Below are 23,598 nucleotides of genomic sequence, written 5' to 3'. Positions count from 1 at the left end.
TTTAAAAAAATAGTAGTCATAGTATTTAATACCTGACATATTTACTTCAACTCTGAAATAGTATCACTCATCTAGCCCAACTTCAAACTTAATAAGGCAATTTTCTTTATAATAACCTAAGCTTTTAGTGGTAAGTCTCTAAGTTCTTCAAAAAACTTTGTCTTATTAACTCGGAAATTAGTTATTTTTAAAGTTCTACTCATTAGCTATTTCTTCTTCACCTTGAGCCTGCATATAAGGTTTAACTTTGAGTCAATGATTGTTACTTAACCAGAACCATCTTTTGAATAGAGACTTCTGTAACTTATTCCTCAAGTCTTATCTTTCATTACTTTTTCAACTGTTCATAATATTCTTTGGTTTAAAGAAGCTTTATATTCTGAACGTGATCTTCTAGAAATTTATGTTATGATCTTTTCGACTGAACTCAGTAACTCAGGACATGAATTGACCACCACTGAGAATAGTGTTTTTTTGAACATTAACTATTCTATTCTATTCTATTCTATTCTATTCTATTCTATTCTATTCTATTCTATTCTATTCTATTCTATTCTATTCTATTCTATTCATTTGACCTATATCGTTAATATATTGAATTTTCTGTCCATTGAAATTCTTTGCATTATTTTCAGATGATATAAATCAGTTTTCTCTTTCCTATACTTTCACTGTTGACTTTTGGACCTAAGAATAGTATTTTATTTTTTCTTAGACTTAACTTTATAGTTAAAGTCTTTTGAGACATTTTTGAAACCAGATTCATCATTCATTAGTTTGCATAGATCCACGTCATCAACACCATCCCTCAAAAAATACCCACAATTCCTAACTCTTCACACATATTGATCAGTTTGTTGAGTAAGCCCTTCTTGTGTAGAAGAATGTGGATAAAAATCAAGAGGATTTGTTTCTAGCACTATCATTTCCCCTTCCCTCATTTCATTTTCTTCTGTCAAATAATGCTGTTGGACCCTATAGTTTGTTTTTTTTACTAATTTTCATCTGTATGTATTCTAATCACTTAATAGTAGAATCATTGATAAAATATTAAAGCATTCCTCTAAGTTAACATCAATCCATGACTACCCTTTCTCTTTGGTCAATGTGATTAAGTTACCTGATGTAGCACTCCCCAATCAAACTCTAAAAAATGTCTATTTAAAATCTTAAGAAGCCACCTTTTTTTTAGGTTTTTGCAAGACAATAGGGTTAAGTGGCTTGCCCAAGGCCACACAGCTAGGTAATTATTAAATGTCTGAGATCAGACTTGAACTCAGGTACTCCTGACTCCAGGGCTGGTGCTCTATCCACTGTGCCACCTAGCCACCCCCAAGAAGTCACTTTTTACTTGGAAATTGTTCATTGAATTAATATCAGATACCCTTATCGAAACAAGATAAAATTTTTATATAAACATTTATAAACATTGTCTTCACCATTTTATTTGATAATCAAATTTTTTTTGCAATTTCCACAGTTTCCTAGAATAGAAATGTATTTGAATCCAACCAAAAACTGAATTAATTAATTTGATTTTGTGTGCTTTTAATTCAGAATCACACATTAAAAGTATGCAGTCATGAGAAGAACACATTTTAATCTATTACCCTGTATGAATGGATGTATTCAAAATATTATACACTAAAGATCAATTGACATAACTTTGAGAAATAGTGATTCAGGGACAGCTAGTTAGCACGTTGCTTAGAGTACTGGCCCTGGAATCAGGGAGAACCTTAAATTTTCATGGCATAGAACACTGGCCCTGATCAATAGGACCTTAGCTCAGATCTGACCTCAGACACTTAACATTTATACTAGATATGTAACAATTAACCCTGATTGACTTAGTGATTCTCTATGAAACTGAGTTCCTAGAAATGTGAGCGCTTTATTTAGCTTATAATAATCAATCTATTATTGAGTGATTCATTATATTTTTCAGAATTCAATTTCTGTTTTGGAAAAAATTTTGTTGATTTTGAATGATCATATTTTTTGTATATCGTCATCTTATATTATGTAAGTTTGTTGGTAGAAAAAAAAAGGAATGCCTCAGTTTTATATATTACAGCCTGGTCACACAAACCAGGGGACTATCTGTGTGATACCTTTCATTAGTCTGAGACAGTGGTGTTTTATGTCTTGTTGTTTACTTGAAAGAAATAGTAAGAATCAAAAAAAAAAAAGAAAAAAAAAGAAATAGTAACAATAGAGTAAGCAGATTTAATGATTGTGTCTTTCTATTGTTTTTAAGATTAATTTATGCATTTTGTTTTATGCCAGTAATTTCCCAAACTTTTTATCCCCCCCCACCCCCATTGAACCTGTCATTTTCTGAAAAACAATTCATGTAAAACCTATCAATGTGACTTCCAAGTCCGATGGAACATGCAGTATTGTACAGCTATAATTCCTCACCAGTCTACTGAGAGGAAGATGTGTTTTATCACTGATGAATTTCTGCATCAATCCAAATCTTCTAGTGAATACCACATACTGTTGTTTATTGTTTTTTGAATATTTGAAAGTATATGACTTGTTAAAAAAACATAACTTTAAAAGTAATCTCCCTTTTAATATGTACTTCCTTTACATATGTTATTTCAAGAGATATATTGATAAATGAATATGGATAACCTTATTCAATAATCCTCTAAGGCAGCATAAAATAATAGATGGATAATTAACTTTGAAGTTGAGAAGGCCTGGGTTCAAGTTCCTCCATTAACACATATTAACTGTGTGACATTGGGCAAGACATTTATTCTCTCAGTATCCTAAACAAACTATAAATTTCAGATCAAGTGACCTGAATGGTACTATGATAGTAGAAGGAATTCTTTCCTGTGACTACCTTATACTAATGATATCACACCTCCAGTTCCTATTATTCTTATTAGCAATATCAATCAAAGCATAAAAATAAGATATACACATAATTATAGTATTCACCACTGCCAAGGATGATGTCTTGTAGGGTACAAATTAGAGTCATACTACATGGTTAATAAGTTCTTACAAGCACTTTTAACTTTAGTTGAATTCTGTTGATTTCAATAAGTAGCAGAACAATACAGAATTTCCAAAATGGAATCCATTGCCACTGTAAAGAAATAAATCTGATAATACACACATCACATAAGAATACCTATTGTACAACTTATGATGGACAGTTGCCTCATTGACTGACTGACTCAAATGGTAAATGGACAAAAATCTTGTCCAAGGCTGAATAGGAGGAAAACAGGCTTTTTTAATTTTAAAAAAAACAATAAACAAGATAAGCATTTCATCATGCACATAGAAAAAATTTTAAAGGATTGTACAAGAAACTATATATTTCCATTATATAATTGCTTTTCTTTTTAAGTATATAATAGATACATGATGTAACTACTTTCCAAACTGTTCTGCTCATCTGGGGTTCCTTCTAACCTTCATTCTGCTCTCCTTTAAAAATTTCAAAATGTTTCAATAACACTTTTATTTTTACTCTTTTTAAAATTCTTTTTGACAACTCTATCCTTAACTTAATCTTTCTTCTCCTCTCCCCTCCCACCATTCACAAACAAGAAAAAATAACTTCTACAAAAACAAGAATAGTCCAGTAAAACAAATTCCCCTGTTGGCTGTGTCAGAAAAATGCTTCATTCTGCAACTTGATGCCATCATCTCTCAGGCACTAAATTGGTAGCTTGCTTCATCATTTTCTTCTGGAATCGTGGTTGGTTATTTCATTAATTAAGTTTTTAAATCTTGACAATTTCACTTGACAAATTTGTATGCTCCTTTCAAAGATTCCTATGTACTTAGTCCCCAAATCAGGTAGGTGACTAAAATGACAATAGAGAACTACATGTTTGGAAATAGACCAATATCTTTCTCACACACAAACAGAACAACACACCACCAAGCTATCTAAAAGTTGGAGTTGGAAGCTCTATCAGAAAATTGAGGATATGTGCTCACTTCGGCAGCACATATACTAAAATTGGAACGATACAGAGAAGATGAGCCTGGCCCCTGCACAAGGATGACAGGCAAATTCGTGAAGCGTTCCTTATTTTTTACTTGAAAATAGAAATCTCTTCAATAAAAGCTGGGAATGAGGCTGGGGGAGGGGAATCTTTGTTGCCATGGAGATGGGGCATCCTTCCTCCCTACCATTATCTTCTCTGCTGTTGCAGAAAAAAATGAGGTTATGTAGAAAAAATTAAGGAGTAATGTATGCACTGGTACTAGCAAAATGTTTAAAGACTTTGTTAGAGAGGTCTCTCTAACTTTGTTAGAGAGGTCTCATGATGGTTAATAATTCTTTGAAGAATTTATAGAAGAATAAGAACAAAATGAGGATGAGGCTGCAGGGATGGATGGCAAATATACCCAGGAAGAGTGAGGGGTTCACATCAATGAAATTCCTTATTCACTAAAGGATGAATAGCAGAGATACATTTAGTTGCTGTTCTTTGGTACTATTTTTTTGGAAGATGAACAACTTCACTGAGTGAATTGGATTTAAGTGAGTCAGAGTTGCACAGGATCTTTCTTCCAGAATCATCCGAATCCAGTGTCAAGATAAAAGCAAGTGAACTGATGATGGCCCCAGATGCAGTGAGACCTTGACATCTTCTCTGTCTGCCCAAAACTCAAGCACTCCACAGCATCTACTACATTGCCATTGGAATGTATTCATCTGCCCATTCTCCCGGGAGAAGTCTTTATGTGCTTGGTATAGATAGTTCTAAATCCTCAATGGATATAAGACTGTGGGTTATGCTCAATTTGGTTTTAAAACTCGTGTCCCTACATGTTGAGCATTTCCAAGTATCAAAAAGTTAATGGGAAATTACGTAAAGTTATCAGGGATTAATCAACCAACAAAACGTCACTACTATTACATAAAAAGTGTAACAGAAAAATCACCGGAAAAAGAAGTATTAAAAATCATCCTATGAGAAATAATGTGGTAAAGTGGAAATGGTGATATATTTGAACCCAGAGAGCAGAGCTTGGAACCTAACTTCTTCCAATACTAACTGGGTGCACTGGAAAAGTCAATTCATCTGTGGTAATTTCAGTTTCTTAATCTGCGGAAATCTGTAAAAATTGGACTGGATAGCCTCCAAGCTTCCTGGTGATGTAAAATTTTGATCCCTATGACTTTCTGTCAGAAATAGTATTTCTAAAAGAGAAAGAAAAATTGCAAAGTTATAATTAAAAATTTAGATTGTCATATTTGTTATATAATACTGAAAAATATTTGTTAATCCTATTTTTACTGAAATGATATTTCCTGAGAAAGAAAATGCATTTATAAGAGAATCGCTTCAGTTCTCCGACCGAGACACTGGGCGCCGCTGTCGGCCAATGTGGAAAAAGAGCTGAAACAGACAATCCCTTGAAGCTTGTTTCCTGTTGGGTAATTTCCTGCCCACCAACAAAGCCTTATATTCATTTAAACCCCGGTCCCACAGAATCTTCCCTAGAGCACACGGATTGGCATTCACGCTAGGATATACGGAAATTGATCTTCTTTAATTCAGATTCTTACGACTCACTAACATCTAAACTTCGGTTTCTGGGGAACTAAAGAATTTCTATCTGCACAGAGACGGAGAAATGGGAAGGAGCTCGGGGGAAAGAGCTCTGACTCTGAGGCCGGAGGTACTGATCCCCTTTTTGCTGTCCTTGTTCTATTGCGTGTTTTCTGAACAGATCCGCTACTCCATTCCCGAGGAGATGGCGATAGGGTCGGTGGTGGGGAACCTCGCCAAGGATCTGGGACTAGAGGTCTGGGACTTAGCGGTTAGGAAGTTACGGGTGAGTGCAGAGAGGGAATACTTTAGTATCAGCTCCGAGAGCGGAGAATTGCTGGTTAGCGGCAGAATAGACCGAGAGGAAATATGTGGAAAGAAGCCTGTGTGTTTCCTTGATTTCGAAACAGTTGCCGAAAATCCACTAAATATTTTCCACGTAACTGTGGTCGTGCTCGATACTAACGATAATGCTCCGTTATTTGAACAGTCTCATGTAGATCTGAAGATTTCAGAATCCATTCAAATAGGCTCATCCTTTCCTCTGGACCCCGCTGTGGATTCAGATGTTGGGACTAATTCTCTGCAACGATACTACCTTGAACAAAACAATTACTTTGATCTAGCAGTGAAGCAGAGTCCAGATGGTAATAAATACCCTGAGTTGAAACTGAAAAATTCTCTGGATAGGGAACAGCAGAGTTCACATCAATTGGTCTTGATGGCTCTGGACGGTGGGCAGCCACCCCAGAATGGCACTGTTCAGATCAGAATTAATGTTGTGGATGCCAATGATAATACCCCGGTATTCAGCCAGCAGGTCTACAGGGTCAGGGTGCCGGAGAACCTGCCCCCAGGATCTTCTATAGTCCGTGTGATGGCCACCGACCAGGATGAGGGAGTTAATGCAGAAATAACCTTCTCCTTCCAAAATACAGCTAAGGATGTGAAACTCTTATTCGACTTGGATCAAAAGACAGGAGAAATCAGGACTAAAGAAAATCTGGACTTCGAAAATACTAATAGTTATACCCTAAGTATTGAAGCAAAAGACACTGGAGATCTAGCATCACATTGCAAAATTCACATAGAAATCCTTGATGAAAATGATTGTGCCCCTGAAGTGACTTTGGCATCCGCTTTCAGTCCAGTTCCAGAGAATTCTGAGCCTGGCACTGTCATTGCGCTTCTGAAAACCCGTGACAGAGATTCAGGAGAAAATGGGGAGATTGTATGTTATCTTCAAGGTAATATTCCCTTCAAATTAGAGTCCTCTTCTAAGAATTACTACAAACTTCTAACAGATGGAGCTCTGGACCGTGAGCAGACCCCAGAATATAATATCACTGTGACTGTCACTGACAAAGGAAACCCCCCGCTATCCAGCAGTAAGACTTTCACCCTGCACATAGCAGATGTCAATGACAATGCCCCCATTTTCTTACAACCTTCCTATGTGGCTTATGTTCCTGAAAACAATCCCTCAGGTGCCTCTATTTCCTGTGTCTCAGCAGTTGACCCGGACCTGGAACAAAATGGTCGTTTGTCCTTCTCTATTGTCAGCAGCGACCTAGATTTGCTGCTGCTGTCCTCCTACGTATCTGTAAATGTCCACAGAGGAGACATCTTTGCGCAGCGTTCTTTCGACTATGAGCAGGTTCGCACCTTCGAGCTTATTCTTCAGGCCTGTGACGCTGGCTCCCCTGTTCTCTGCGCTAATGTCACCCTACGGGTATTTATAGTGGATCAAAATGACAATGCTCCGATCATCCTCTACCCGACCCTGGGGACTGAAGGCTCAGCCCTTTTCGACATGGTCCCTCGCTCTGCGGAGCCCGGATACCTTGTCACCAAGGTGGTGGCGGTAGATGCTGATTCAGGACACAACGCCTGGCTGGCCTACCACGTGCTGCAGGCCACAGATCCCGGCCTCTTCAGCCTGGGACTGCGCACCGGTGAGATCAGGACAGCTCGGGCTATGGCTGACCGAGATTCTGATCGTCACCGCCTGTTGGTCTCTGTGCAGGACGGGGGCCAGCCCCCTCGGTCAGCCACTGTGACTCTTCACCTGGTCTTTGCAGACAACTTGCAGGAGGTTTTGCCAGAAATGAGGGATGAGCGCTCAGAGAACCCGGACCCTCAGTCTGAGCTACAGTTTTACCTGGTCTTGGCTTTAGCTTTAATCTCCATCTTGTTCTTTCTCAGCGTCATTATGGCTATTACCATACGTCTTCGAAAATCCTCCACTTCCAAGTTGTTAGGTTGTTTTGGAGCAGATCTTTGCTCTCATCCTGAGCCTAGAATAGTCCCAAACTACAATGAGGGGACTTTACCATATTCTTATAATCTGTGTGTGGCCTCCAAATCGGGGAAAATGGAATATAATTTTCTCAAATTGACTGGGGATGTATCTGCTCCACAAGATCTCCTCTTCAATGATGGTTCCTGTGATCTGGATAATCATACTGGGGAATCCAAAGTCAATTCTGACTTTGTCATTTCTTCTTACGTAAGTTTTTCTTTCACCTTTTAATTTTTCCCCTCTATCAGGTCTCTCACTTGTTTTTTTTCTACCTTAAACATTTTAATTCAGTGTAATTTGACTTTTCCTGTGTTTTCCATGTAATTTAAGTTTCCTCAGTTACTAGATAATATTTTTATTAACACCATAGTGTAGTAGATTGAGAGCTGGCCTTGGAACCAGGAAAAACCTGAGTCCTATTTCTGACATCTTAACTGTATGATCTTATGGAAGTAAGTTAATATTTCAGCTGCCTTTCTACATTGGTAGAGACAGTTTTCTCATTCAGACATCACTACCAATGAAATCACAAGGCTGAATGAAAAAAAATTCTCTCGGCAAGTAGAGCAGCAAAACACTGGAAGCAACTTGGCTCAAGGGACAAGTTCTTGGAGTATAAAATCAGAAAGATCTCAGTTGAAAGAGCATGATTAAAATGGACATGCCTGGGAAATCTGCATATTTGATTATAATTTTCTAATATCTGGTTCTTGCACACCTACACATCTGATGAAAATTAGGAAAGTCTTTGTGTGGAGAGGTTTAATTACTGTAGTCATTCAACATAAGAAAATATAATTGCTGAATGTACAACATAAACACATACATAGCAATGAATGTGTCTCCATTTTAATTGCGTAATTCAAAACTTAGTTGGATTCATGTGGTAGAAATTAAAAACTCATTCGTAAACCATTTATTCTCTAGTTCATGAAGTAAATGATCTTGAGTTTCACCTCATTTCATCTCTTCTGTGGGAATATTTGTGGTGGCGGAGTTGGAGAAGAGAGTTTTGGGAAAGGAAACTATACTATTGTGAATAATCTTACATTCAGTCATGATGCATGAGAAAAGTAGGACAGCCTAAAAGAAAAGGAAATATAATAATGATAGCATCTCTTGCCTAGCTTTAAAAATAATTGTGTATTCGTGTGTGTGTGTGTGTGTGTGTGTGTGTGTGTTCAGGCATTGTCAGAAAGTCGTGAAATTACAGGTACGAAGTCACTAGTTATGAATTATTTCAGGAACTGGGAAATATCAGGACTAAGAATCTTGTCTAAAATGTGCAGCTTTTACTTGGAGATGGTGCAATAATTAGTTCGAACTCTGGGCGCCGCTGTTGACCAATCAGGGAGAGAAATTTGAAATGCAGTCAGTTCCCTAGCTCAGCCCTCTCGGATTCAAACCACCCAGAACCGCAGAACTTTGTACATCGTTAGAGGTTGTACAGAAACCCAAGCCATAAGCCGTTTGTCTTTAGGATTTTGGTGAATGATATTCCCTGCTACTCAGGAGGCACAAGAATTCATTCTGAAAGAGAGACTGAACAGATACTTAGAGAAAATTTTCTTCGCGAGAACATAATGGCGGCTCGGAGGATACGCCAGTATTGCCAGGGAAGAGTCCTGTTTTGCTTTCTCCTGGGGATGCTGTGGGATGCTGGGTCCGGACAGATCCGCTATTCGGTACCCGAGGAGGTGGAGAAGGGCTTTTTTGTGGGCGACATCGCTAGGGACCTGGGTTTGGAGCCTTGGGCACTGTCAGAGAGTGGAGCCCGCATAGTCTGGAGAGGTAAGACACAGCATTTCTCTCTCAATGTCAGAAGCGGCAGTTTAGTCACGGCGGACAGAATAGACAGGGAGGAGCTGTGTGGGACAGCATCCATGTGCACTGTAAATATAGAGATTCTGCTAGAAGACAAAGTGAAAATTTATGGAGTAGAAGTGGAAATAACTGATATTAATGATAACTCCCCTCAATTTGAGACAAAGGAAACAGAAATAAAAATAATCGAAAAGGAAGTGCCAGGAACAAGGTTTCTTCTTCCTGAGGCTTTTGATCCGGATGTCGGAATAAATTCCCTCCAGAGCTACCAGCTGAGTCCAAATCATCTCTTTTCTCTACATGTGCTGAGAGGAACAGAGGAGACCAAGTACCCGGAACTGGTGCTAGAGCGGGCCCTGGACCGCGAGGAGGAGCCTGTTCACTACCTCACCCTCACAGCCTCGGATGGGGGAGATCCGGTCCGCTCTGGCACGGTACACATTCGTGTGACTGTCCTTGATGCAAATGACAACGCTCCACTTTTTACACAATCCCTATATACTGTGAGTGTTCCTGAGAATGTTCCAGTGGGGACATGGCTACTCAAAGTGAATGCCACTGATCCAGATGAGGGAATCAATGGGAAATTGACTTACTTCTTCAGAAAAATTACCCAAAAAATTTCTCAGATATTCCGATTAAATTCTTTGACTGGAGATATGACGGTACTGGAAAAGCTAGATTATGAAGAATCGAGTTTCTATGACATAGATATAGAAGTCCGTGATGGTCCTGGACTTCTGGACAGAGCCAAGATTCTGGTCAAAGTACTGGATGTGAATGACAACGCTCCTGATGTTACCATCACTTCCATTACAAACTCGATCTCTGAAAATTCGTCTGCAGGTTCAGTGATTGCCCTTTTCAATGTACACGACAGAGACTCTGGAGGAAATGGTCAGGTCATGTGCTCCGTCCCAGAACACTTGCCTTTCAAACTTGAAAAGTCTTATGGAAATTATTATAGTTTGGTGACAGACAGAGCCCTGGATCGGGAGCAAGTCTCCATGTATAATGTCACCGTAACAGCCACAGATGGAGGAAACCCCCCTCTGTCCACTGACGTTCACATCTCCTTGCATATAGGTGATACCAACGACAATCCTCCAGTTTTTTCCCAGATGTCCTATTCAGCTTATGTCACGGAGAACAATCCCAGAGGCACTTCTATTTACTCGCTGACTGCTCATGACGCTGACGTCGAGGAGAATGGTCACATCACTTACTCCATTACAGATGACACGGTACGCGGTACACCTCTCTCCTCCTATGTTTCGATTAACTCTGAAACTGGTGTCCTCTATGCTCTGTATTCCTTTGATTATGAACAGTTCCAAGAATTGAAGTTAGGAGTAACAGCTAAGGACTCTGGAGACCCTCCTCTCAGCACCAATGTGTCCCTGACTCTGTTCATCCTCGATCAGAATGACAACACCCCTGAAATCTTGTATCCTGTTTTCCCCTCCGATAGTTCTACAGGAGTGGAGTTGGCCCCTCGCTCTGCAGAGCCAGGATACCTAGTGACTAAGGTGGTAGCAATCGATGGAGATTCTGGCCAGAATGCCTGGCTGTCCTACCGCTTGATCAAAGCCACAGAACCTGGGCTCTTTTCTGTGGGTCTGCACAGTGGCGAGATCAGGACAGCTCGAACCTTCGTAGACAAAGATGCCCTCAAGCAGAATCTTGTGCTGACAGTCACGGATAATGGAGAGCCTCCTCTCTCTGCCACGGTCAGCATGACAGTGGCGGTGGCTGATACTATTCCTGAGATCCTCTCTGATCTCAGCATCCTGGCATCCTCAGACCCTCCCAAAGACTCTGATCTCACCCTCTATCTGGTTATAGCAGTAGCTTCAGTGTCCTGTCTCTTCTTTTTCTTCATCATCATTTTATTGGCTGGGAGGCTTTATCGGTGGCAGACCTCTAAGGTATTGGAACCATCTAGTGAACATTTTCAAAATATCCCTGCCTCAGAGTTTGTGGGAATAGATGGAGTAAGAGCTTTTCTGCAGTCATATTCTCATGAGGTTTCCCTCACTACAGACTCTAGGAAAAGTCAGATGATTTTCACTCAGCCTAACTATACAAATACTTTAACAGTGCTGCAGAACTGTGAGAAAAAGGAGGCTCTATTAATATCTGATGAGTCTGTTCTCTGTAAAGAGGATCAGTCATTCATTCAGGTAAGCTTGTCTTTTCCTCATAAATTTGTTCGGGGCCTGTTAGTTCATATACATTAAGTATGAGCTTTTGATTCTATATTTGTTAATGATATTTTAAAAATTTTTAAATGCCTTAGAGATAATTTAGCATAGCAGAAATTTCTATTTGAACTATATGCACATTCTGCTTGGGGACTTTTAGTGACAATTGATGATAGTTCCAGAAAGTTGTTAATATAGAATGGTGTTAGTTAGCTTTTACTCATTTTGCCAGTTTATTGAAATACTGTTAATTCTAATTTGCTGTTTTAGTGTTAGTATATTACCTAGAAGTCGGTATATGCTGGTGGAAAGATTGCCAGATTTGTATTTAGGAGAAACCCGCCTTCAAATCCAATCTCCCATGCTTACTAAATGTATAACCACTAAATTTATCGAAGCTTTATTTGCCTTAGATAAAAAAATACAGATTATACCACATTTTATATCTACTGGTAAAGGTCGTTGTGAAGGGTATATGAAATAATTCATTCAATGTTAAAGGTATATAAAAATTCTCATTTTCATTATTAATCATTATTTTTAAAGTTTTGATATCCGAAAAACATTAAGCATGACTATGATATTTAATCCTTGTTGGTAAAAATATTGAAAAGGATATGACTATTGTGGGAAGAGAAGTGGAATGACAGATCCAATTCTGTCATTTCCTCCTACTGCAATTACTTTTCTCACCTGGAAAATGAAACTTTAATTATTTAGTGTTTGAAGTCATTTCCAGCTCTAAATAGCCAGATTCGACTTTCTTTCATTTTAAATGGTATGTGACATAAATATAAATACTGGGAAGATCTAATGCTCTTTATAGTTCAATAAAATTACTTACCAGAATACTAGTTTAAAATCTTATTAAATCACTTAACCTTGAAATAAAAAAAGAATGGATACAACAACATCCTACTGGATAGACAATTCAAGAAATTAAAAGAAATTTTATTATGTTCATGTTTACAAACGTCCCCCCAAATTCTGCATTTAGTGGATGTGAACTATTTGAATATGCTTTTCATATTTAATCCTACAATTCTAAATGGAAAATCAACCCTGGATGATACATCTTATTTAGAGAGAAATAATTCCTAGAAATAGTAAAAAGGGGAGTGTTGTCTGAAGATACCAATTGCTTGCTCAAGGAACTGTTTTGTAGCTTATGTAATGATGGACAAGTACAGAAGTTAAGCAAGGTTCTGCAAGAATTTGTCAAGAGCAGCAAAGATCATAATTATTTGAAGCTAGTAAGTATTAAAGAACACAAGAAAATTTTCTCTTAAAACTATGTTTTAAAAAGATCAAGAGGCAAAACTGACACTCTTCATGGATATAATGATGGTGGTGCTGGCTATGACAAAGACGACTCCTGATAATATGGAAAGATGGAACCACCCAGCTCTTATTTCGATTATTTGCCAAGGACAATAGTCTTTGTTCAAAACAAAAACGATCGAGATAATTATATCAAAGAATTATCAAATACTGGCAGATTTAATTACTAAAAGATTATAGAAAAGGGAAATGATACCCAGGACTGGAAAAAGACAAATGATTCCATCTTTTGGGCGGAAGGTAGAGGAAGGGAGATAATCGAGCATGTGCCAACTACCAGCTAGTAAGCTTTACTTCAATTCCTTGCAAAATCCTAGTCTTCCACTAAGAGAGTGTTAACCGAACAAATTTTTTTGAAAAAGAAAAAAATCACCAAAAAAAATCAGCTTCACTCCAAGAACTCAATCACATTAATCCCTTTTTTATGTACTTGAAAGGACTGTCACACAGAAAAATATATTTTGTATATTCTGGTTGATGCAAAGGTTTCAACTTGGAGCAATGGGTGTCAAAGTTAATGTTGTACAAAGACAGATTAAGACTAGATGTTAGGACAAAGCTTTCCAGATGTGGAATGGGCTACATAAAGAGGTTGTCACTCACCACAGGTCTTCAGGGAAGGCCTGGATGATTTGTTTGATATTGTAAAAGCTCTACTTTTTTTTTATTTTTGCAAGGCTATAGGGTTAAGTGACTTGACTGTCACATAGTTAATTATTAAGTGTCTGAAGCTGAAATTTGAACTCAGGTCTTCCTGCTCTATCCATTGCACCACCTAGCTTCCCCAAGGCATTACTTTTTAAGTTATAGATTGGACTAGCTTTCCTCTGACATTTTTCAACTCTAGGTTCTTTGAATCTGTGATTATTTTATTACATTTTTGAAAGAATTTGATTTTGAGTTTTAGAAAACATCTCTTGTCTTTGGTTATTTATATATTTTAAGTTTAAGAAATATAAGAGAGGAAGTATGTGCAAATTATTTTTTAAATTTTTGTTAAAATGAATTTTTTATCAGTCTTTTATTTTTTACATTACATTAATTTCTGTATGTACCTCTTCTCTTTCCCTATCCAATAGGCCTTCTCTAAAAATAAAATTTTAGGGGTGACTAGGTGGGGCAGTGGATAGAGCACCGGCCTTGGAGTCAGGAGTACCTGGGTTCAAATCCGACCTCAGACACTTAATAATTACCTAGCCATGTGGCCTTGGGCAAACCACTTGGCCCCATTGCCTTGCAAAATCTAAAATAAATAGATAGATAGATAGATGATAGATACATACATACATACATACATACATACATACATACATAAATGAAAATAAAGTTTTAAAGAAAGAAACTGCTGAACAAAAACTAAGCAAATCAAGAATAGGATCCCTATTATCTTCTATGATATGTATTAAATAAGGGGTCCTTTCTCCAGTGGAGAGCATTTAGATTTTGTCCTGACATAAAAGACTCTCATGAGATATTAAGTGAACATCGATACACAAGTGTTGAATTAGAGTCTCTCCATAGTGAGGAAAAATTTAAAACTGTGTCTTTAGAAATTGACCCTCTTTTAGTCTGTTTCAAAGAGGATAACAGAGACTCCACAGGCCAGGTGGCTTATGCTACCTTCCTCCTCTCTAGTCCACTATCTCTCTACAAAAGAACTGAGATCTATTTCCTCATTTATACCCCAATATAAAATTTGGTCATTATAGTTAAATAGCATCTTAATTCTTTTGTTGTTCTTTCCATTTACATTGTTTGAGTCATGGTAGATATCATTTTCCTTATCCCATAATGAAATTCTTAATTCCAAATTAGTGTATTCCAGATATTTACTGATATTGTGAAATGGAATATTCCATACTGAAACATTTAAATACATCTTTGTGACTTTTAGAAACAAATAATCTTTGCATCAATGATTCATTATAATCATCATAACTCCTTATATTATGTAATAGTCTTGATAGAATATAAATTCCTTAATATCAAGAAATTACTTACGGTAGATTCTATGTGAGTTGAATTGTAATGACCAGTCATTGATTTATTTTTATAAATAAACTTTAAAAGTTTGTGCCATCTAAAAAATGACCACTTAAGTATCTACCATCTCATATCATTTCAAATTCTTTGAAGGATGTGGGGTACCTCTGGAAAGTTTACCAATGCTTTTCTTAAGTAGGTCAAAGTTAGTTCTTGGGGTACTAAGGTTAGAACATTATTGTAATTTATTCTAGTATAGTCTTCTGGTTTTCATTTATCTTTGTGATTGGAGAAATTACAACTTTCATTTTATATTTTATTGTACTCTTTACATGTTTTTTTTATTTTTAGAAAGTCATAATGAAGCTTATTGATTCCTTGAGCTTTGCATTGCTAATGTTGAAATAGGTATTAAAAGTCTAGCCAGTCCATTTATGCTTGTCCAAATTAAAAGATTTTTCTTATAAATGACAAAAAAGTTCTTTAGATTCATGGAAAGTAGCATACATTCTAAAATTTTAATATTATCAGCTACCCTGTCTTTCGGTTTGGAAAAAATGTAGTTGCTTACTGGACCAGGTTGTGCATTCTCTTGGGCTTCTAATTTTACATAGGTTGAACTTTTTTCCAAATAGTGAAAATCCTACAGCATGTCTTTGTCTTTATTGATTTCTTTATCCATTTCTAATTTTCAATGTCAACAAATTTTTAACAGGTCAGATTTTAGTTGTTACAATTTCACAAAGATTTCCCTTTTTTTTCTTATTGTATCTTCTAATTTGGTTCTGATAGTAACTTTTATATTAACAAGTGGCCTAACCACTATCTGATGGATTATTTTGAAATAATTTCCACAATAATAACAAATTATTTTCTATATTTTAAGATTATCACGTTTTAAATGGTGTTAAATGATTGCACATCTATTGCTTTCTTACTTTCTTTTAAATTTTTTTTGTAAATTTTGCTGATGCCCTTTTTTAATACTACAAATATTTCTCAACATACATCCACACCATCCACTTTCTCCTTAAAGAAAGTATTTATGTGTAGATTCAAGTCTTCTAGGTAGTTTACAATCATTTGGCCTATATTGTTTCTCAATCCAAGACTGTGTGTTTCCTTTTTACCAGTCTATTCTATGCATTTAACTCACCAAGTATATTTTTCCTTGATTCTAAGAATCTCATAAAGTCCTACATAAAAATGTCTCTAATGTTCATACTATGTAACTGATGTTGGAGCAAAAGCTACAACTATATGATGATCTTTTCTCTGATTCTCATTCTGAGCAAAGTAACTAAACATCCTTTGAAATTATGTTCATGACTGAGGGAAGCTGCTGATTTTATGAGAAATCAAGACACAATACTTCAAAACCAAAAGAATGAAAAATTAGAAGAAAATGTGAAACATCTCATTGAAAAAACAACGGATCTGGAAAACAGATTCAAGAAAAATCATTTTAAAATTATTGGAATATCTGAAAGTCATGATCAGGAAAAGAGCCTTGACATATTTTCAAAGAATTACTACAGGAAAATTGCCTTGATATCCTAGAAGCAAAGGGGAAAAATAGAAATTGAGAGAATCCACCTATCTCCCCAAGAAAGAGATACCCAAAAAGCAACCCCCAGGAATATTATAGCCAAGTTCCAGAATTGCCAAGTCAAAGAGACTATTACAAGCAGCCAGAAGGACACTTGTGGAGCTGCAGTCAGGATCACACAGGACTTAGCAACAACTACATTAAAAGCTCATAGGGCTTGGAATATAATATACTGGAGGGCAAAGGAGCTTGGAATACAACTGAGAATCAACTACCCAGTAAAACTGAATGTCCTCTTCCAGGGAAAAAAATGGACTTTCAATGAACCAGGGAATTTAAAATGTTCCTGTTGGAATAGCCAGAGCTGAACAGAAAGTTTGATCTTCAAATACAGGACTCAGGTGAAGCATAGAGAGTGGAGGAGAAGGGTAAAATATGAGGGACTTAATGATGATGAACTACATGTATTCCTGCATAGAAAAATGATACTGATAATACTCATATGAACCTTCTCATTTAATAGAGCAGGTAGAAGGAGTTTTTATAGATGAAGCACAGGAGAGAGCTGAATTTGAAGATATAATATAGTGTAAAAATGTAGTCAATGGCTAAAAGGGAAATGTAATGGGAGAAAGAAAAAGGAAAGGTGAAATAAGCTAAGATATTTCGTATAATAAGATTTTTATTACAATGAGCTATTGCAATGATATGGAAGGGGGAAAGGCAAGGGGAGTGAGGAAACCTTCGCTCTCATCAGAGGTGGTTAGGTGAGGAAACAGCATATATACTCAGTGGGGTACAGACATCTAAAGTAAGAAGGAGAGAAGGTGGACAGGGGGAAGGGGGAAAGGGGAGATGTGAGTGGTGGAGGAGAGTATGGACTGTGGGGGGAGAGTGATCAGATATAACACATTTTCTTTTTTACTTCTTGCAAGGGGCTGAGATTGGATGACTGTCCAGTACCATAGGGCCAGGTAGATGCTGGGCCTGAGGGGTGGTATATGGGCTCAGGGCCTCTTGGCCTCAGGGCCGGGGATCTGTCTGCTCTGTCACTCAGCTACCCTATAGCACATTTAAGAAGAGGGACAGAATGAAAGGAGAGAGAAAATATAGTATATGGTAGTGGGGAAGTACGAATGGAGGGAGTTGCAATCAGCAATGGCATCAGTGGAAAATATGGAAGTAGCTTTTGTGATGGACTTAAAGAATGTGATCTTCCTGTGACAGAGCTGGAGGTGTTGGAACACAGACTGAAGCACATTTATTATTATTATCATTATTATTATTATTATTATCATTATTATTATTGTTGTTGTTGTTGTTGTTGTTGTTGTTGTTGGAGGGTTGCAGGGCAAATGGGGCTTGGTGGCTTGCCTGGGGCCACCCAGATGGGTGTCTGAGGCCAGATTTGGACCTGGGTGTTCCTGGCTCCAGGGCCAGTGCTCTGTTCGCTGCGCCACCTGGCTGCCCCTACTATTATTATTATTATTATTATTTTATTTTATTTTAGGTCTCTTTTTTTTCATTTCTGCAGGGCAATGGGGTTGGGGTGGCTTACCCACGGGGGGTGATTGTTGGGTGTCTGGGGCTGGATTTGGGCTCAGATGCCCCTGGATCCAGGGCCGGTGCTCCATCCACTGCACCACCTGGCTGCACCTATTATTATTATTATTAATCATTTTAATTTTTTCCTCTTTCCTTTACTTTATCACTCATGCAGGTCTATATTTTTTGGTGGGAGGGGGTATTATGTTTACTCTTAAACAAGGATATTTTTGTAATGTATAAAAAAATCACTTGAAATTATGTTCAGGGGTGTCTAGGTGGCACAATGGATAGAGCACCAGCCCTGGAGACAGGAGTACTTGAGTTCAAATCTGGCCTCAGACACTTAATAATTACCTAGCTGTGTGGCCTTGGGCAAGTCACTTAATCTCATTAGCCTTGCAAAAAGCTAAAAAAATGTATAAAGAAATGTATGAAATTATGTTCATGTCTCTGAATTTTTATGAATCCAATTCTCATAGCACTTTTATTTATGATCCAAAGAAGAGACATGCATTCTTCCATCTTTTTGTCTATTGGCTTTTTTTGTAGTATTATCAGCATTTTGGTCATTGCACTGAAATCTCACATTACCAGTTCTGAGGATTCATTTAATATGTACAGATTATCTATAAACTGTTCAATTCTTGAAATCTCTGCATCCTTTTTCAGAGATTCTATCAATCACTGAAGAAGCAGAAGGAAACTCACCCAAGACTGAAAGTCACTTATTACTTTTCATTATTTCCCACATGGTTATAGCCAAATAATTCATTACTTAATGATTATAAGTCACTTTATATTTAGCTTGACCAGTCCTCAGACAATAGATATGGTCTGTTCCTAAAGCCATGGTCAAAGTCTTTTCAGTTTGTTAGAATCTTCCAGAATCTTGTTTCAATTGTTAGAATGGAATCATCTCCATACCACAATGAGGCATTGATGGAGGATTTCTATGATGGATGGGCTGAACAATCACCTAGGGACTGACCTATCTGTACATGGAGAAAATGAATGCAGACTACACATTGACCAGACTATGAGATGAATTTGAATGACAATTCATTGCCTTAGTTCATCAAAACACACATTGGGAATAGGCATTGGAGATGGACCCTTTATTGGAATCAGAACTGTTTTAGAATAAACAGAATATTCCAGAATCATATCTGGAAAATTATATTATAAATGATTTAGAAAAATAAATATACAAAGAATGAAATGTGCAGTTGATATCTGGTTAGTTTAAGAGAAATTAAAAATAAGAAATAACATGAAAGATACCAGCAGGAAATTTAAGCTTGTGAAAAGATAGATCAATGATTCAGTGAGTTGAAGGGACACAGAAAGAGTAAGTATTGTCCTGCTACACATTGAATTTTAAAGCAAAGCAAAAAAAAAAGAAAGCAAAAAAACCCATTTTGTTTAAAGGAGGATTTGGGGAGGGTGAAGTCAGGGTAGAAAAATGTATGAATGGTTTGCAAAATTCAAAGAAGAAACCCTCAAATTGGTAAGCTTAAAGAGACATTAAGATTAAGAAGCTTGATATAAATGGCATAAATGGACATATTAATAAACTACTAAAGTCATGTTTGGCAAGTGTGTGAAAGAATCAATGAGTAGAATGAATAAAAGAAGGAAATAAGGCTTATGTTGTATTAAGGGAATGAATTAAAATAGGACCAAGTTCTGAGAACATGCTTTCAAACAAACACATAGATCTAAAATTTCCTAAAACAAATTCATTAAAGAAAGGGAAATTTACAAAGTGATGAAGAAAAATATTTTCAAAATAGCTTCCAAATAGCATTATATGTATTACATACACAATACATGGAATGTTACCAATATATTATGTACATAACACACATACACACACACACACACACACACACACACACATATATATATACATACATATGAGACAAAGAGCTTGGTTAGTAGATAGAGAGCTAGACTTCAAGCCACAAGACCTGAGTTCAAGTACCACCTCTGATACATACTGTCTGTGTGACCCTGGACAGAACATTTACTTTCCCAATGCTCAAAGTGACTCTCTAAGATTATATGTTGCAGAGTAGATGAGATGAGCATTGTTAGAGGGAGATTCCTCACCTTGTTCCTACAATCTATACCAATGAAATCACAGATCCAATCCCAAATACAGGCATTATCTTATTTTAACCTCATAGTGACTCTGTAAGTCATGTAGTCTCGGTATTACTAGTCACATTTGGCAAAGTGATAAAATTGAAGCTCATAAAGATTGTGATTAGAGGTAACATGATTTCGTGAAGAGAACGATTGATTTGGATTCAGAAGACCTAGGTTCAAATCCACTCTGCCACTTGCTATCTGCATGATGTGAATAAGTCATATAAATCTCTCTGGACTTCAATTTCTTTGTAAGGGCAGAGGGTTGAACCAATTAATGTTACTCTGTAAGGTCCCTTCCAACTCCAAATTTATAAAACTGTGAGCTAGCATCCTATGGCCTGCCTGCAGCTAATAAAACTCAAAAGCAAAATTTCAACCCAGGCCCCTCCTGAATCCAAGCCCTGCATTTTTTTCTACAGGATCCGACTCAAAACGAGTTTTATTCAATGACTTGCTGAAGTTCTTTGAATAGACACAGGGCGCCGCTGTTGGCCAATTTCAAGTCAGAAATAAAAGAGATCCTCTGGAGCTTCCTATACAGCTATTTTCTGCAGTCACAAGGAGCCCATCCCAGAAGAGATTCCGACTCACTGCTCCATTAGATTCTGCTCCGGAACACAGATTCATCCCACATATGACTAAGGCACTGCCTTTCTTTCTCATAACTTTTACATTACAATAAGTATTTGAAAGAAGGTTTGGGGGGTACTGAAGAAGCAGTGGGAACCGTGAGGCTGAAGGATGGGAAGGCTCACTGAGCGGAGGAGCCGGACCTTATTTCTCTTCTTGGCCTCTTTGTTTTGCCGAGCGCTTTCTGAGCACATCCGCTACTCGATTCCAGAGGAGATGGCGAAAGGATCGGTGGTGGGGAATCTCGCCAAGGATTTGGGGCTGGGAGTCCGGGACTTGCCGGCTCGGAAGCTGCGGGTAAGTGCAGAGAGGGAATACTTTAGAGTGAGTGAAGAGAGCGGGGACTTACTGGTCAGCGACAGAATAGACCGGGAGGAGATCTGCGCGAAGAAGCCAGTCTGTGCTTTGAATTTCGAAACGGTGGCTGAAAATCCTTTGAACTTTTTTCGTGTAACTGTAGTGATCGATGATATTAATGATAATCCTCCGCGATTCAGTAGAAACATAATTGACTTGGAAATCAGCGAGATCGCGCTGCCTGGGGTAACGTTTGCGCTGGAATCTCCTCAGGACCCAGATGTAGGCGTAAATTCGCTACTGCAGTATTATCTAAATCCGAATTCTCATTTCTCCTTAATGCCAAAGGAAAACCCGGATGGTAGTAAATACGTAGAATTAGTATTGGAAAAACCACTGGACAGGGAGAAGCAGAGTTCCTATCATTTGGTCCTGACGACTGTGGACAGCGGAGTCCCGGTTCGAAGTGGTACAGTAGAGATCAGGATTAATGTCACGGACGCCAATGATAACTGGCCAGTCTTTAGTCAGGAAGTTTACAGGGTCAGTCTGAGGGAAAACCTGCCCTCTGGTTCCTCTGTACTTCAAGTGACCGCTACAGACCAGGATGAAGGGAACAATGCGAAAATCACTTACTCTTTCAGCACAATGGAAACACTGAAATACTTGTTCAGATTGGATACTAAAAGTGGAGAAATAACAACTCAAGGTGTACTCGATTTTGAAAAAGGAGAATCTTATACTATCGGAGTAGAAGCAAAGGATGGAGGAGGCCATACATCTCACTGTAAAATCCAAATAGAAATTCTAGATGAGAATGACAATGCCCCTGAAGTGACCTTCGCCTCAGTATCCAATCATATACCAGAAAACTCCATGTCTGGAACAGTTGTAGCACTGATCAAAGTACTTGACCCAGATTCAGGGGTAAATGGTGAAGTAGTCTGCCTTGTAAGAGATAGTGTCCCATTTAAAATAGCCTCTTCTACCAACAACTTGTATAAATTAGTTACAGATGGTGTCTTGGACCGTGAAGAGACCCCGGAGTACAACATTACTATAATTGCCACAGACAAGGGAAACCCACCTCTGTCCACCAGCAAAATTCTCACCTTGCTCATTACAGATGTCAATGACAATCCCCCCGTTTTCCTCCAACCTTCCTATGTAGTTTACGTTCCCGAGAACAATCCCTCCGGAGCCTCCATCGCATGTGTCTCAGCCACTGACCTGGATCTGGAGGGGAATGGCAGAGTGTCCTATTCCATCGTCAACAGCGACCTAGAACCGCTACAGCTGTCTTCTTACGTTTCTGTCAATAGCCACAGTGGGCACATCTTCGCTCAGCGCTCTTTCGACTATGAGCAGATACGCACCTTCGAGTTGACTCTACAGGCCCAGGATGCCGGCTCTCCGGCTCTCAACGCCAACGTCACTGTGCGAGTGTTCATCGTGGACAGGAATGACAACGCCCCAAATATCCTCTACCCTGCTCTGGGACCAGATAGATCAGCCCTCTTCGACATGGTCCCTCGCTCAGCTGAGCCGGGCTATCTGGTCACCAAAGTAGTGGCTGTGGACGCAGACTCCGGACACAACGCCTGGTTGGCCTATCGGTTGCTGCAGGCCACAGATCCTGGACTCTTCAGCCTAGGGTTGCGCACTGGCGAGGTTAGGAGTGCGAGGGCTTTGACTGATCGAGACTCTGCTCGACACCGCCTGCTGGTCTCTGTGCAGGACGGAGGCCAACCCCCTCTGTCGGCCACTGTGGCTTTGCACCTGGTCTTTGCAGACAGCCTACAAGAGGCTCTGCCTGAGATGAATGAGGAGCGTACCACAACCTCAGAGTCTCAATCTGAACTCCAATTTTACTTAGTGATAGCTTTAGCTCTCATCTCCGTCCTGTTCCTTACGACGGTAACGCTGGCCATTGCCCTTAGGTTAAGAAAGGCATCAAAACCTCCACTATTGAGTTGTTTTCAGGTGGATCTTTGTTCTAAGACTGGTCCCAGGGTCCCCACAAACTACAGCGAAGGGACTTTACCATATTCTTATAATTTGTATGCTGCTTCAGAACTTGGAAAAGTGGAATATAATTTTCTTAAAATGACTTCGGAAATGGCTCCCCTGCAAGATTTACTCTCAAATGATCCCTCCTTGATCTTAAATACCAGTGATGAAAACCAAAAAATCATCTCTGACTTGATTATCTCTTCTCACGTGAGT

The 23,598-nt window shown here is 38.3% G+C and overlaps 1 protein-coding gene and 1 non-coding gene across 11 annotated transcripts in view; both read left to right on the top strand.

Annotated features, from left to right (window-relative positions):
• LOC141506210 (protocadherin gamma-C5-like) overlaps positions 1-23,598 on the top strand; it is a 221,695-nt gene that overhangs the window by 69,411 nt on the left and 128,686 nt on the right. The window contains exon 1 of one of the 10 annotated variants that reach the window (XM_074212762.1): positions 1-8,049. The exons of 7 other annotated variants lie outside the window; for them this stretch is intronic. In XM_074212762.1, the coding sequence (XP_074068863.1) occupies positions 5,626-8,049 (2,424 nt within the window). In that variant the 5' untranslated portion in view covers positions 1-5,625. 2 more of the 10 variants (XM_074212760.1, XM_074212768.1) reach the window with 2 other exon arrangements.
• Positions 3,968-4,074, top strand: LOC141510356 (U6 spliceosomal RNA). Its single transcript, XR_012474853.1, has one exon. It is a non-coding gene; the product is annotated as a U6 spliceosomal RNA (small nuclear RNA).

Source organism: Macrotis lagotis, chromosome 1 (assembly GCF_037893015.1).
Source record: "Macrotis lagotis isolate mMagLag1 chromosome 1, bilby.v1.9.chrom.fasta, whole genome shotgun sequence".
Lineage (NCBI taxonomy): Eukaryota > Metazoa > Chordata > Mammalia > Peramelemorphia > Peramelidae > Macrotis > Macrotis lagotis.
Note: the sequence above shows the minus strand (reverse complement) of the source record. Positions and strands in the feature narration are given on the sequence as shown.